The sequence below is a fragment of the Scleropages formosus genome, chromosome 16 (assembly GCF_900964775.1).
Source record: "Scleropages formosus chromosome 16, fSclFor1.1, whole genome shotgun sequence".
Lineage (NCBI taxonomy): Eukaryota > Metazoa > Chordata > Actinopteri > Osteoglossiformes > Osteoglossidae > Scleropages > Scleropages formosus.
The window spans coordinates 17311301-17326927 of NC_041821.1; the positions used below are offsets into that span (position 1 = coordinate 17311301).

Consider the following 15627-nt stretch of genomic DNA (forward strand, 5'->3'; position numbering starts at 1 on the left):
TTAATTCTGTGTACAGGTTAATAATTCGCGGCTTCCCTTTTCCTGCATAGTAGCCCCTCAGTATTTGCAGCGCCTTTCTTCCGTCATCTGCGGCTTCTCTCATTATAAGGGAAAGACTTTTATCATCCAAAAACTGGATCAATTCCGCGTAGACTTCTTCATTTTTATCAGTGTCGTCAATCTCATCTTCGTCCGCGCTGTCTCTATCGCTCGGTGTGGGGACTTTCAATATGGTCTCTTTCAGTCCCAGCAAACGCAGGTGCCCCAAAAACTTTGTCTCCCATCACGCACAACAAAGGTCATGTGATCGATACTTCACCAACATGAGAGCACACTGAATAGAATCTCCAACCTCAATCTTGTCATAGTACCCTTGATAAGGTACTTACCCTAACTTGAAATTACCAAGAAGTTACTGAGATGAATAAATTCTTATCCTCACATCCTTAAGTTGTATTAATGGGTATAACATTGTAAAGCACTTTTCAGTACTGTAAGCCACTTTTGGGAAGTGTCAAGTTATACAAACCACTGAATTAACAACAACATTGAAGCTGCTACCGCAGTTGCAATATTAGGTTTGTATTAATCAATGGTAATGTATTGTCCTTAGAATTATTGCTTTTACTGTTTTTGTTAAACAGCACAGGTCATAACAATCTCTGCCATGGATAACTCTTAGACACACTTCAGTTCAGTCGTTCCTCTACCCATACCATAATAAACACGCATATGTCATATCTCAACCCTAGCACCCCATAGCTCCCAAACTGTAAGGGTGCAAAATGTTAGTGATTGCTCATTTACAGCTATGATCTTACTCATTTTCACTGCTATTTCCATCCGACCCACGTTTAATTTTAACCGCAAAAACAGAGCACACCTTTAGCTTTACACAGAAAACCAAACCGTATTCAAATAGGTGCCACGTGATTGGTCGGATTAAAAATGACTGACAGGTGTTTCCTGCGACTCCCCTCAAGGTCAACAGTGATTGGCCGGCTGTCGTTCACGGTTTGCTGAATGTTCGCTTCGGGAGCTTCGCGGCGTTGTTTTCTTTTAATCGTTTTCCTTTTATGTGCTATCATGTCACGTAGTGGTGTTCAAGGAGGAGCGAATCTATGCTCCGTAGATTTTGAGGTTTTTGGAAATGTTCAGGGTAGGTATTTGTGACTTAACATAACTTACTGTTGCCCCTCGCCGTAACGTTCCGTTTTGTAAATTAATCCGGTGCCTAAATAAAGCGCGCGCCTAATATAGACACTGACTGATCGCAATAACTGGTGACTAGATTTATATACAGTAAACATATTATTTCCTTTCAGACTAGGTAGGCTGCAGGTATATTGCATATATTTCAACATACGTTTGTTTGTACCTTATCCGCTATGTTATGTATGGTTTAAAACCGCTTTTTTTTGGTCATTCTTAATTCTGCTAGAATTAATAATTATACTAGAATTTCTAGTCTGTGACGTTTTTTCAAAGCAGGATTCTGTCGGTTACTATACTGTACTTTGCAAATTTACAACTTTATAAATTGTATAACGTTGTGTTTGTAAATTGCGAATAAATAATAATGCGCTATGTGTCTTTAATTTGTAGGTGTCTGCTTCAGAATGGTAAGCAAGTAACTTTCTTAGTATACCTCCCACTAAGCATTTTAATCATTATCGACACCTTTTGTATTTCTTTTTGAATTTCATACATTTTTTTCCATTGTTTTAACAACATATAACTAGAATTGGTTTGACTAAACATATTTCAGAAGTCCTAGAATTAAATATTGTATTCATAATGTTATGTGTGATGATCTGATAGTAGTGTTTTGTATAATAATGCAAGGTATCATGCTGCAAAAATTATATAAAACAATGGTCCTAAGTATGCAGTCTCAGGCTCAATGTATGTTTCTTATGCCATTGCAGTACACTGAAGACCAGGCCAAGAAACTGGGTGTGAGTGGCTGGGTGAAGAACACCAGGCAGGGCACAGTTGTGGGTCAAGTCCAGGGACCCACTGATAAAGTGAGAGAAATGTGAGTGCATCCCAAGATACAACTGAAGGTTGACAGAACAAGTATATAGTACAAAGAGATCAGAAAAATACACGAGAAACCAATAACTGAGTATAAAAATGCTTCTCACGCAGTAACACAGAGCTCTTTAACAGGCATACAGCAAGAAAAATTGATACAAACGAAGACAGCCAACTAATGGCTACCATAATGAAGAACTTATTATAGAGCTATAAGTATACCTAGGGATTGTGACCCATGGCTGACAAAAGTTGGGCACCTCTGTTCTGACAGTTGAGTTTCCAATTAGGGAGGAACATTCCAGATTTAGTCCTGGTGGTGGAGCAGGGGACCAACTCTTTTTTTTTTTTTTTTTTTTTTTGGACACAGTTGTTTTGAAGAGCATGGGAATATGCTAATCAAGTCTACATAGCATATGACCATGTCCTATGTGGTATAAGGGTTGCTGATGTCTACTGTCCACTCCCTGTATGTATATTATACACTTCAGGTTGCTCTACTGAGCGCTGAAGAAAGATCCTAACTCACCACACTCTACTGAGTTGTGTATAGCCTGCCTACATCCTGTAGCTGGTGACACTTAAAGGGAACTGTTCATTTTTGCTTGGCTTAGTAGGTTTCCAGTGTTATTGTGATTGGCTTAGTGTTTCCAATATAAAATCAGTAATGCTCCACTTTATTTGTGCAGCGTCATATCCAGGCCAACCATCTTCCAGTAAATTTCGAAAAGGACTAATGACAGAGAATTGTGCATTTCTGTGATTAGTTCTAAAATAGGGTTCAGAAAAAATAGCGGCTTTATATAATCAAAACAACCTCCCCCACTATACAGGCATGCATGTTTCCTATAATAGCTAGCTGAATTAAATGGCTTTCGGAGTCAGGATATTTTGGTCACTCACAGCATGCTGCTTAAGTCAGTTCATCATGAGCAGCGGGGAAAACATCTGTCTATCAGGGTCTTGTTGCTTTTTCTAACATTGTATTTTGTAGACCTTCCAACTTGCTGCTGGCCAAAACTACTTAAGCATACAGCATAACAATTCTTCCATGAGCCTTGCTATGGCCTGCATAGCCACTCATTTCTGGAATATAAACACTTATAGAAGTAAACCATACCAATGATGAGTTACAAAGTGGTACTGCCTAACTTTTGTGTTTTCTTCCATGACTGCATCTGAAGTATCTGTGGGATTTCAGAGATATGAAAGTCTAAATCACGACTGCCAGTAACTGGTTTTGCTCGTAGTGTGAATTATTTTGTCTGTCCATTCCAGCTCTTTTCAGCTTGTTTGCATGTATATCATAATATGAAGTAATAAATATTGCATATGTTGGTGTTTGTTTATTAATGCTTTTGCACTGTGCAATACATGTAGCTCTTCCAATAGGTAATCAATGGTTATTTCTTTTCTGGAAGCTATTTCATATATCATTAGTTTTTAAACCAGGTTAGGAATCATTATTTTGATAACACTACACATGTAGACCTCCAATTTCATTTCAATTCCATTTGAAATGAAACTCCCTTGTCATACCCCTAAATAAATTTATTGTCAAGAATGCTTGATAAATTTTAATGTATTTCTGTTTATTGTCACCTGATGGGTTGTTCTGTTTTGTAATGTACAGTATGTAATTTGTTTTATAGTAATTTTTTACAATGATACCCTTTAACTTTTCAAAAATATCATCTTGAACACTAAACATGTTTATTTTCCACACCGAAGCTTTATCAGACATCATCACTTAAAACCATTTAGAATCTAGTCAAAAAAAAAAGAAAAAAAAGACATGACAGTATGCTAATAACACCTTCAAAATACACATAGCATGACAACATAGCGGAAGATAGTATAAAATCAAACCATCAGTTGTTCACATCTGATAGAAATTAAAAATTTCATGGTATCAAAACTTTTTACAACTTTTTGAACAGTCTGTCTAATTCTGGCTCTCGGTGGTCCAGAGTGTATTGGAAATAATAGTGTGTAAGGCAGTGGACACCCTGAATGGGACACCAATCCATCGCAAGACAATCATACACACTCATTCACGCACAAAGGGAAATTTAGAGTCACTAATTCACTGAAAAAAAGTTTTTGGACTATTGGAGGAAATCGGAGCACCCAAAGAAAACCCATGTGAATAGAGGAACACCTTGCAAACTCAGCACAAACTGAGCCAAGTTCAAACACACATCATATTCCACAGCCAAGGAGCTATGGCATGTCAGTGGTACCTACTGCACCACTGTGCCACCCACTTTTTAAAATAAGTGAGTAAAATTCAAATACTTTAAAATTAAACTTTCAAAAATTTATGCTCAGGTTAGTTGAGCTGGTTCTTGGACTTCCAGAGGTTTATATTTCTCCCAGTTCCTTGACAAGGGAGTTTTTTGTTTTCTTTTCCTCAGTTGCAAGATGGCTTAATTCTGACTAATACATCATCAAGCTGCCTTCCCTGCTTATTTTTCTTTCTTTTATTGGCACTTCCTGTGTGTGAAAGCAAAGTATGTAGTCTCTTGGTCAGCACTCTCTCACGCTATTGAAAAGAGTGCAATATAGAAATAAAAAAATTGCAAAGCAACAGAAAAACATCACGATAAAAAAGCTAAGGCTATATTCTGCTAGACTGTTTACATTAAACTTTACATTCCATATAAAAATCTATTATTGATAGCTACTTTAAAAATACATAAATTCCATTCATATAGAAAAAGAAATTTATAACTTTAAAAACACCTTGAAAAATGACATGCTGGCAATTCCATATTATAATAAGCAATAAAACAATCTCTCCAGCCATAATCCCCCTTCTTCCCCAGCTACCATGTGGGTATGTGTCCACAAGTCCAGACAAGCTAAACTTGCAAGGTTTCCCCAAATGGGAAAAATTAATGATCAACAAACCTGAATTATCCAGTCAGATAGGGAAAGGAGTGAGGTCTGCCTTGCCTTCATCAGGGGCACGTGTTAAACCTGGGACCTCAGATTCAGTATCTATAACAAACTCAACCTCCCTCCTGCTCCTCTTCTTCCTCCTGGTCACCCACAAGAAGTCCTGCCCATTGTGACCTCATACCAATGCCTGCTGAAGAAGACCAGCCAATACCAGCCACAACAAAACTTTCTATAGCCTCAGTCTGCATGACTGATCCCCTCTGTACCCCAGCATGTACTGCCAGGATCTTTGGGCCATCCAACACTGATGCTCAGCGCCATGCCAGCATTAGACTGCTTACACAGGGAGCAGCTGTAGGAGAGGTGGTGTATCCTGGACTGAATACAGCAACAAGGGTCTACACAACCTTTAGCTGGATGGCAAGTTTCCACACATTGTTGACCTTGCATGAGGGTAATCTGCATGAGCTCAAGTGCATGTGACAGGAATGAAGCTCCTACATCTACTGCTCCCATGAAGGGATCAAACGTGAACTATCACAATCCTTCAGTTTTTCCTCAGCAACAGTGCCACAGGGTAAAATGTTACTGACGTTCTTTATACACATCTAACATGTCAATGGTGAGGTCCAGCATAGGAAAGTTGATAGTGTAGTGGTTAGAGCTGCTGCCTTTTGACCCAAAGGTTCCAACATCAATCTCCACCTCTGGCTGTAGTGCCCTTGAGCAAGATGCTTACCCCAAATTGCTCCAGTAACATTACCCATCTGCATAAATTGGTAAAATAATTGTAAGTCACTTTGTAATGAGTAAATGTGATGGGCTGCATTCCTAGTTACTGTCCTTGATATGGAAACTCCAGCCCTGCCAATACATAAATTTGTCATCATGTTACTGCCAGGGTTTTTGTGCCTTTGTTAGAAAAGTTGTCTTTGGCCAGTGTGAGGAAGTGAATAGGTCTTCATTAAATAGCTGCAACTTTGTTGGCAAACATACTTAGTGTGGGATAGGTCATTCAGGAAAATGAAAGTTTTACAGTTGAAATTACAGTTATTCATTTAGCTGACACTTTTCTGCAAAGCAGCTTACAATTATTTACCTATTTATACAGTTGGGTAATGTTACTGGAGCAATTTTAGGGTAAGTACCTTGCTCAAGAGTACTGCAGCCAGAGGTGGGAATTGAATCTGCAACCTTTTTAGGGCCAAAGACAGAAGCTCTAACCACTACTCTACCAGCTGTCGCTGTTGCTGAAATAATTTGAAATTGTATGTGAATTGTATGTATTTTTTCAAGAACAAATCTCTGGAAGTAATAAAACATAATTATTTTTCCACCTAGGAAGGTGTGGCTCAGCAAGGTTGGGAGCCCTAGCTCACGTATTGATCGTGCTGTCTTCTCCAATGAGCGGGACATCCCCAAGCTGGAGATGAGAGGCTTTGGCACACGTTACTGAGAATCATACACAATGCAACTGCATGCATTAGTAGCTGAAAAGGTGAAGAATATAGCATGACTTCTGATTAAGACAGATTTGACTTTTGCAATTTCAGAGGCACAACATTCACACAACAGTATGGATCTTATACAAAAAAGATACAATTATTTCTTAGGAAAATCTGACTTTTCTTCATTCTAACATTTATAGAAAAATTAACTTAAAACTATTTTACTGTAAATATATTGTAAATTCAAAATACAATAAATAAGGTATTAATCTTAAATCCTTCAACGTCTATACAGACTGACATATTGATATTTTGCTGTCTTTGCTCGTCTATGTTTTGTGTTTTCATTCTATTCTAGTATTGGCTAGAATGGGGAAATGTCACTGGCTGTTCAGAGATTTTAGAAAATGTGCCACAATATTCATAGAAATAAGTAAAATTTGTTGTATATGAATTTGTTTACTGTAACTAATAAAGGTGCATTTTTACACACAGATTTTTGACCAATTTATTCCATAATCCATGTGCAATGTTCCTTGTTATTGACACTGATCTTGAAGTTTGTTGGGAGGTGAGGAAAAATGCAATTAAAAATAATCTGGAAAACAACGTGTTTCTTTGAAAATTCTACACTCAAACATTGATAAAACAATGACCCAGTGTACCACCGTTTCACAGCACAGACCAGACTGCAGTATGCTATAATTCTTGCTTAATAGAATGGTTTACAATTTTGGTGGTTAAAAAAATAACCCTCACAAATGCAACATTATGCTGTAGATTACATTATAATATTATAAAAAAATTTCTTAAACAACCTGAGATGCTGTTGTTTTAATATAAGTGCCAAATACAGTAACCCCTGAGATACAAACATTCAGTTTACAAGAATCTGAGGTAATGAGTGGTTTAAATCTAATACCTCTACCTCAATTTAAAGAAATATTTCTTTGAAGCTACAAGGACAACGTTTGTATTTTTCATGCCTCCTAACAGCTGAGTGGCAGGAGAACAGAGCCACCACACAGTTGTCTTCTCAGTCACCTTTTTTTTTTTTTTTTACTAGATTCACATGTTATAATGATTATCTCACTTTGGATTTGTATGAAGTCAACAGCCTTAAGAGTTGTTGTGCTTTGTCTAGAAACTGTAATTCCCTTTTTTTTTTTCTCATTTAGCTGGTACTTTTCTCAAAAAGCAACTTACAATGTTAAGCTACCTACAGCTATTTACCCATTTATACAGCTGGGTAATTTTTACCAGAGCAATCCCATGGTAGCTACCTTTCTCAAGGGTACTACAGCCAGAGGTGAGATATGAACCCGTGACTTTTTGGGCCTAAAGGCAGCAGTTCTATCCACTACAATTCCTGCTGTCCCCATTTTTGTCCTCTGCATGGGTGTCATTGCCTTTCCTTAGGTTTTACAGGCACTTCACTGTTTTTTCGTATTGTTTTGCAGAAGCTGCCAGGAGTGTGAAATCCCAAATAATGAAGTACATGCCTTAGATGCATTGTTCTCATACACTTGTTTCGTTTACATTTTTTGCATTAATGGTTAAATTAAACAGAAGCATTCGGTATGTATGTTTTCAGTGTTTGTACAGTACGGGTACATTAATACGTGCAGAAGAGGTGAATGAGCGCAGGTAAACACCCATACGCATAATCAAAGAATAATCACTGAAGGGAAACCTCTTCTGTTCTGCTTTTATAACTGATCAGATCAGTGATCTAACCGACTCACTGAAGTAAAGGTGTATTTTAATAATGTGATATTTTTTGACTCAAAGTAAGGGTGTCAATAAGGGGCAGGAACGCATAAAAATTGTTACTATATGGAAATAACGTCTTCCATTTATGAGCATTCTCCCGAGAAAGGATTTCACGGAACGAACTGACTTGCCAAAGCCAGCGTACACTTTACATACAGTACAGTACTGCACTATGAAATGCGTGATAGGGCCTGTACGTAAGATGAGCGGCGGCGGTGACGAATGCGCGTGCAGCCCAGACAGAAGCAATGGAACTCAGAGCCGGTTAGGAGACTCTCCGCTAGGAGAACGAGGCGCTGTTCAAAGTTGCAGCCGCGAGACCAAATAGAAAGTGCCGGGACGCATTGTTTCGTTGTGAATTTCGTCTTTTTTATTTTAATCGCATCAAATCTGGACTGCACATCACGATATGCAGTAAGTAAGTAGGGCGGTAATGTAAAATGCACTTGTTGCATGGTACTGAAACGCGATTGCAGTGCCAGTGCTGGGAATCGAAGGTTGGAAGGCCTGTGTGTGTGTCTCTCTTCTCCTCTCCTCCTCACAGTCAGCGAGCGGAAAACTGCCGCCTTTACTGCTGCAAACAAGTCACAGCAAAGAACGTGCCTCCGTAGTTGCTTCAAAGTTTTCTATTAAACGAGGTTAAAAACTTTTTTCTCCCCCGATTCGATTGTTATACGAACGACTCACTCACTGCTAACGGTTGTTTAGCTACTAGCATTGCTAGCCAGCGTAGCACCAGTGATGCCGGAGGTCGGTGACTCTAGACACCAAAATAATTTGAATAAAACACACGTATTAAGTTATGCGGCACTTTCATTTCAGAGGGTGATTAAAAACGAGTTTTAAATTGCCTGAAGAGTTTTTGACAGCGTTAACCGCTCCCAACTTAGAAATGTTGTGTGCCCTTGCTCGCTGAGGCTAAGTGAGAAAGTTTCTCTTCACGCCGTTTTTTTTTTGGTAGAAAAATGTAGTAGCTTGCATTTTATTTATTTATCTTTTTATTTATTTATTTAAGTCGCTTTTGGAAAATTTGAACTTTGTGGCTTTTCCTGAACACTTACTTAATTTAAAAAGTTCACTCGTGTTTACTTTTTTGCTCCTTCTCTTCCTTCCCTTCTCTGTTGCACTGCCAATCTCACACTCATTACCTAGACTAGAAGCGACTTATGGTCGTGGAATTAAGAGGAATATTTCAACAGTCATAGATTGATAGAAGGAAAGAGTAGCAATTGCTTTATTTATACTAAACACAGCCCTCTCTTGAAGCTTTAATTTTTAGTAAGCAGTGGGGTCAGGCATTGTACAACATGATTTTTATTACATATGTGAGTCATATACAGCAAAAATGGAGTCTTGGGCGCTCCACATCCCCCTCATCTACTGGAAGGCACTGTTGAGGGAGCCATGTGGGTGTCCTAACATCCTCAAGCCTACATACACAGTGTATTACTTTACTGTATTACTTAAAGCCTTCTTGTTTGAGATTTACTCATATTCGTGACCAATTCTTAGAAGCATTGTGCATCTCTGTTACTGTGTGGTGCCAACATGTATTTCACTGTGAATATAAATGATATCGCTGTGGGACAGTAGCTCGTAGCATAGTGGTTAGTGCTACGGCCTTTGGATCCAAAGGATGCAGGTTTGACTCCCAACTCCAGTTGTAGTAGCCTTGAGAAAAGTACTTATTCTGAATTGCTCCAGTACAATTACCCAGCTGTATAAATGGGTAGAGAATTGTAAGCACCTGGGGGACAAAAGCATCAGTTACATGAATAAATGTAAAATGTAATGCTGGGGTCTATCCCACAGGTAATGAAGCGAGTGAGGACTGAGCAGATCCAATACACAGTGGCTCAGTACCTGAAGCGGAGGCAGTATGTGGACACCGAGAGTTCCTTGAAAGGAGCTAAACTTTCTCACTCCGCTGAAGAGATGGCAGCTAACCTTACAGGTAATGTATTACCTTAGTATCATAGTTTTGTTCTGTTATTTGTGTTGCTGTTTTTTTTACACACCGGTGTTTCAATAAACAGAATATACATTTATGACGAATTGGTGTCTGCATTTGTGCTGGGTAGGCCTCAGTTTTCTCCTTGGTGTTACAGTTCAGTCAGAGTCTGGCTGTACCAATGTGGTCTCTGCAGCTCCGTGTCAAGCAGACCCTCTGCAGTATGAGAAGCAGTTTGCCAAACTGCGGAACTTTCTGGCTGGTATGTCTCTTCACCGCCCCACTGTACACTCAGCCTTCGTAAAACGGGGTGCCATTCAACAATAAATTGCTGCTAGGCTATGTGTACTGTAATACTGAATGTTTCTTTTTCTTAAAGGTAGGAAAGTTAAGCCTGTTAAAAGTTAACTGTTGATGTGAAGAAAAGAGGCTGTGTTAACCAGCATTGCTGTTATTTTTGGGATGAATTTGAGTGTTCTTCCTCAGGTTAGTTTATGTGATATTCTTCTGAACATTGTAAACCCTTATCCAAACCTAATTTGGTAGGGGTCTGGATATCGAGGAAGCTATTACATTAGTATTTATGGGCTAAAATTATATCATGTTGCCAAATGCAGGTTCACTCAAAAGCAACCCAAACCCCAAACAAGCATGAGAAATACTATTCTAACCATATTACTTTGTCTGTTATGCAGGGCATTTTCCTTATCCTTATTCTGTTCATAGACTAAACTAGTTTCACTCAAAAATGAACCAAAACATATGCCACCATTGCTAATATTATTGTCTGTTTCTTATAGAAAGTTGACCTTCTCAGTATGGTTGTCCATAATATCACGATTGCAAAATCATCACTGTTCTTGGTGATTAAATTTAGTTGTTTGGAGTGCACCAAAGACCCTTTTACTTTTTTAATGTCATTTGATTATGTTGTTCCTGTGTTGCACTCTGTAACCCTTTATGGTAGCCATTTATAATTTTCTGAATCATACTGACTGTAAGGCATAGTGTTCTCACTGTGAAATATCTCTAAATTTGCCTGTATTTTTAAATATCTATAAAAGCATTGTCAACCTCTGCAGTCTTCATTATATGTTGATTTGGTGATGTGCCATGAGTCTACATTTTGGCAGCTGTGTGTAGTTGGAGTTTACCTGCCTAGCTCAAGAAGGGTTAGTCTTAAAAAGGGGAGATTAAACTACTTGCCTTATTTTGAACTTCCTAGTGTTAGCAGTCCTGTTGGACTCCTCTTGTTGTCAGGTTCTGTTGAGTCAGTGTTAATTCTTGGTGACCACATAATGGCCCTCCAACAACTACTGTCCTCTACTTGTATCCTTAGGGTTCAAAGGAGGTGTCCATCATCACTGTGATTGAGTCCATTCACCTGGTCTTGTTGAGTTCGAAATGTTGTCTAAATGCTTTGTTTCCGTTTCAGAGGCAGAAGTGCCATGGGGCCAAGAAGTGAGCTGTCTGCTGTATCCGCTGTTTGTCTACTTGCATCTCGACATGGTGCGCTGTGGACTAAAAAATGCTGTGGACAGTTTTCACACCCGCTTCCAGGGCCTCTTTCTACAAAATGCTGAGCAGAAGGAAACCGTGGAGCTGCTGCGCCATGTACTTGCCGTTCAAGATGTCTCTTCCAACCCTAAGCTCTCTGCATTTCTTGACCACAAGTATGTGGTGCACCTGACTGATCCAGCATACAGCTACCTCTTACGCTACCTCCAGAGTGCTGACAACTCTGCCCTCTGTCGGGTTCTAAGTGCTCATGTGCAGGTAGAGGTAACTGCAGTCCAGCGCATGGACTACCAACTGTATGGAGGGGGTGCTTGTGGGGGATCTTCCTCACGAGGGGTGGATGCTGGGGAGGGGTTGGATCCAGGCGATATAACCTCCAGCATCTTTCAGAATGAAGCAGCCATGGAGTCACTTCAGGACTGTATCAGGCGGGTTAAAGATGGGCCACCATCCCTCACCACTGTCTGCTTCTACGCCTTCCATCATACCGACCAGCTCCTTAACACTGCTGAGATATCTGCCGACAGCAAGTTGCTGGCTGCTGGGTTTGACAATTCAAGTGTCAAATTGTGGAGCTTACGGGCACGCAAGTTAAAGGCTGAGCCTCACACCGTGGATGTATCATCTATTCACCTTGCCTGTGATATTCTGGATGAGGAGGTGAGAATTTCCACTGTATATAGGGATCTTACAGTTTCATCTTGATCTTTAGTCAGCACTCCAACAAATATATATTATGATAAACATTTAATTGTTCACTGATGGTGGAATAGTTTTCCCCCACCTTATGAAGGTAATGCTTTCCCAAAATCTCCTTCATAAAGGGTTTCCCCAATAACATGGATTGTTACTTCAGTGGTTAACATCAGTTATTATAACATAACAAAGTAGTTTCATTAATTAAGGCAGTTTCATTGTCTCCCTGTGCTCATTCAGCTCTTTTGTAGCTATTACATACCATATACTTAAACTGTCAGAAACAAAACATACATACTTGTGTCACTCAGTGTTTATGTATTAATTCAATCTTTAGTGCAAAAAAGAACAGTAAAGACAAAAGAAATCAATGAAAGCAATGCAAATGAATTCACACTCACTGAAAAAGCTGCACCTGGGCTGTACAATTCCCCATGACTTTGGTCCCTACTCAGTCTTTGTGGAACTTGCATATTCTCTGTGTTTGCCTAGATTTACTTTTATACTCAAAGGCCTTGTTTTGGGCAAACTGGTGGTTCTAAATTGCCCCTTCTCTGTCTGCATTTGTGTGTTACATTGCTCTGGTGTACAGATGGGTGAATAATTGAAAGTATTTTAGTACAGTGTATGTAGCACTGTAACTCAACTTGGATGAATGTCTCAGCTAAATAATATGTGGTAATCACTGTAAATTACTTTGGTGAAAATGATTTGCTACATGAAGAAATGTGAATGTTTTGTGCTGAAGTTTGCTCCCCATAACCATAAAGAAATGCCTCATAATTCAAAGCAGAGGCATTAAATGAGACTCCTAATGTTAATTTGTCCAAACTGAAATAGCTACTGTATATTTTGGGGTGTGACTGTATTTGAACTTGTGATGATTTGAAAGAAACTGGTCACTAATATGTGATGTTAATGGTTCACTTTACAGGCTGATGATGAGGACAGTGCTGGCAGTGAGATGAAGATTCTTCGGGGCCACTGTGGGCCGGTGTATTGTACTGCCTTCCTGACCAATAGCTCAGGCCTACTGTCCTGCTCTGAGGACACCACCATCCGCTACTGGAACCTGAACAGCTTCACCAATACTGTTCTCTATCAGGGTCATGCTTACCCAGTCTGGGATGTGGACATTAGCCCTTGCAGTCTGTACTTTGCCAGCAGCTCTCATGACAGGACAGCCCGACTTTGGACCTTCAGTCGCACATACCCTTTAAGGCTGTACGCTGGCCATTTAGCTGATGTAGACTGTGTCAAGTTCCACCCGAACTCTAATTATGTGGCCACTGGCTCAACTGACAAAACTGTGCGTCTGTGGAGCACTCAGCAGGGTAGTACTGTGCGCCTCTTCACAGGCCACCGGGGCCCTGTTCTCTCTTTAGCCTTCTCCCCCAATGGTAAGTACCTAGCTTCAGCTGGTGAGGACCAGCGTCTCAAGTTGTGGGACCTGGCTGCAGGGACACTGTTCAAGGACTTGCGTGGCCACACGGACACAATCACTAGCCTGTCCTTCAGTCCAGATAGTAGTTTGGTTGCTTCTGCTTCCATGGACAACTCAGTTCGTGTCTGGGACCTGCGCACCTCCCACACCAGCACCACTGCAGATGGTACCTCTAATGAGCTGGTAGGTATTTATACTGGAAATACTAGCAATGTACTGAGTGTGCAGTTCATGGCATGCAACTTGCTGCTAGTGACAGGTACAGCTCAGGAGAAACAAGAACACTAGTATTTGATTTGAGGGGGAGAGGGAGTGTGCTGAAGATCTTGAATCCCTGCTGTCAAAAACCAATGAACCACTTCCGTTTCGCAAATATTGTGGGGAGGCTGTTCTGAAAAAAGAATTTAAATATGAGAAAGAGAAGCCTTAAAATGGGTCAAGACCTTCATGTTTGAACAAAACTAGATTTGTCATCCATAGAAATGTTTATACCAGAGTGTTTTTGTTAAACACCAGACTACATTAAAAAAATTGAGATCTTTTTAAAGAGGTCCAAATCTTGAGTATTTTTTGGGCCCAGTGTTTTTGAGGGGTTTTTATGCTCTTTGTCAAATAATACATCATGTCTACGCTGTAATGTGAATCAAGATTGGGTGAAACTGTAAAATGAACTTTGAAGTAATTGAATTTTTATGATAAAGTTATTAACCAAAGATTTAAAGTCTCCAAGCCTTATTAAATTGCAAATTACAACCTTTATTAACTGAGTTTCTTTTCTTGTTTTAACCTTTCTTTAAACCAAGTTTTCAGGAAAAAATGTGGGCTGATAATCTTGTGTAAAAAAAAAAAAAAAAAAAAAAGTTTATATTGCTTTCCTAAATACAACTGTGTTCCATTTATTTTCATGGTAGTATATATGTGTTGGCTATGAAACTAGTTTGGGATTTGAATTCAATTTGCTTTACTTTGAAGTTCACCAAGCTGAATTGGAACACACTGATCCATACAGCAGTATAAGTATATTTAGTTGGCATGATGTATAATATTTGCCAAGATGCATAAGCACTGTTGGGAGACCAAACAGGTGTTCCTTCTCTTTTTATCCTGGTGTGGAAAGTGTCATTTTTAAAGCAAAGGTTGTGTGGCCTAAAGACATCTAAATGTAGTAAATTTTAGATTCGCCATATGTAACGACTAGTAGGGGAAATGTTTCAAGAATCTACAAATAGACAGTATTTCCAAGACTGTGTTCACAAATGATTGGAATATGAGGTGTTATTTCACTGAACACTATACTTGGGGAATGGGAGCTCTTTACAGATCTGTGGGGTTTATAAAATGTAAAAGATGAGATTACTCCTTTAGTTTCATTTTGTAATTATGTCTATAGTAAATCAGTCAAACCAAATGTCTCACTGGAAAGCCTGTTTTTTTTCCTGAATTGTGAAATAAAATCCTGATCTTACTTTTCTGTTAAAGCATCTGAATGGTCAGCTTTGTTCAAAATGTGACATTGTCCATATTCAAACAAAAATAAGAATCCAGGGAACTTTTGTGTATTTGTGCAGAAAACCTGTGAAACGTCTATTTTTTCAAACATCTGGAAAGTTTTAGTTGCCAGAAGTGGTTTTAAGTTATTTGTTGCTGAAGAACAAATGCAAGATGAACACACTGAAGTCTTGTCTGTCAACAGCTGCTTGTGTTGAGTTCAATAATTAAAACTTAAAGGAGGAGAACATCACACTTGCTTTCAGAAGATGCTTTTCTCCAGAGCAACTTACTATGATTCCCTCGTTTATAACGCTGGGTACATTTTGGTACAAACAGGCTACTGGAGCAATTCGGGGTAAGAACGG

General features: G+C 39.2%; 2 protein-coding genes across 3 annotated transcripts; both read left to right on the forward strand.

Annotated features, from left to right (window-relative positions):
• Window positions 1-1003: 1003 nt before the first annotated feature.
• On the forward strand, window positions 1004-6883 carry LOC108933553 (acylphosphatase-2-like). Its single transcript, XM_018750711.1, has 4 exons — window positions 1004-1159; window positions 1606-1622; window positions 1929-2038; window positions 6283-6883. The coding sequence occupies exons 1-4, from the start codon at window positions 1024-1026 to the stop codon at window positions 6395-6397; spliced, it is 378 nt and encodes a 125-aa protein (XP_018606227.1). The 5' UTR covers window positions 1004-1023; the 3' UTR covers window positions 6398-6883.
• A 1539-nt stretch (window positions 6884-8422) lies between these two features.
• Window positions 8423-14497, forward strand: taf5l (TAF5-like RNA polymerase II, p300/CBP-associated factor (PCAF)-associated factor). Of its 2 annotated transcripts, none has more exons than XM_018750833.2 (5): window positions 8423-8580; window positions 9975-10116; window positions 10271-10375; window positions 11549-12291; window positions 13262-14497. In XM_018750833.2, the coding sequence occupies exons 2-5, from the start codon at window positions 9978-9980 to the stop codon at window positions 14057-14059; spliced, it is 1785 nt and encodes a 594-aa protein (XP_018606349.1). In that variant the 5' UTR covers window positions 8423-8580; window positions 9975-9977; the 3' UTR covers window positions 14060-14497. The 2 variants fall into 2 exon arrangements, with proteins under 2 accessions (XP_018606349.1, XP_018606348.1); XM_018750832.2 differs by having other exon boundaries at window positions 8423-8576.
• Window positions 14498-15627: the final 1130 nt, after the last annotated feature.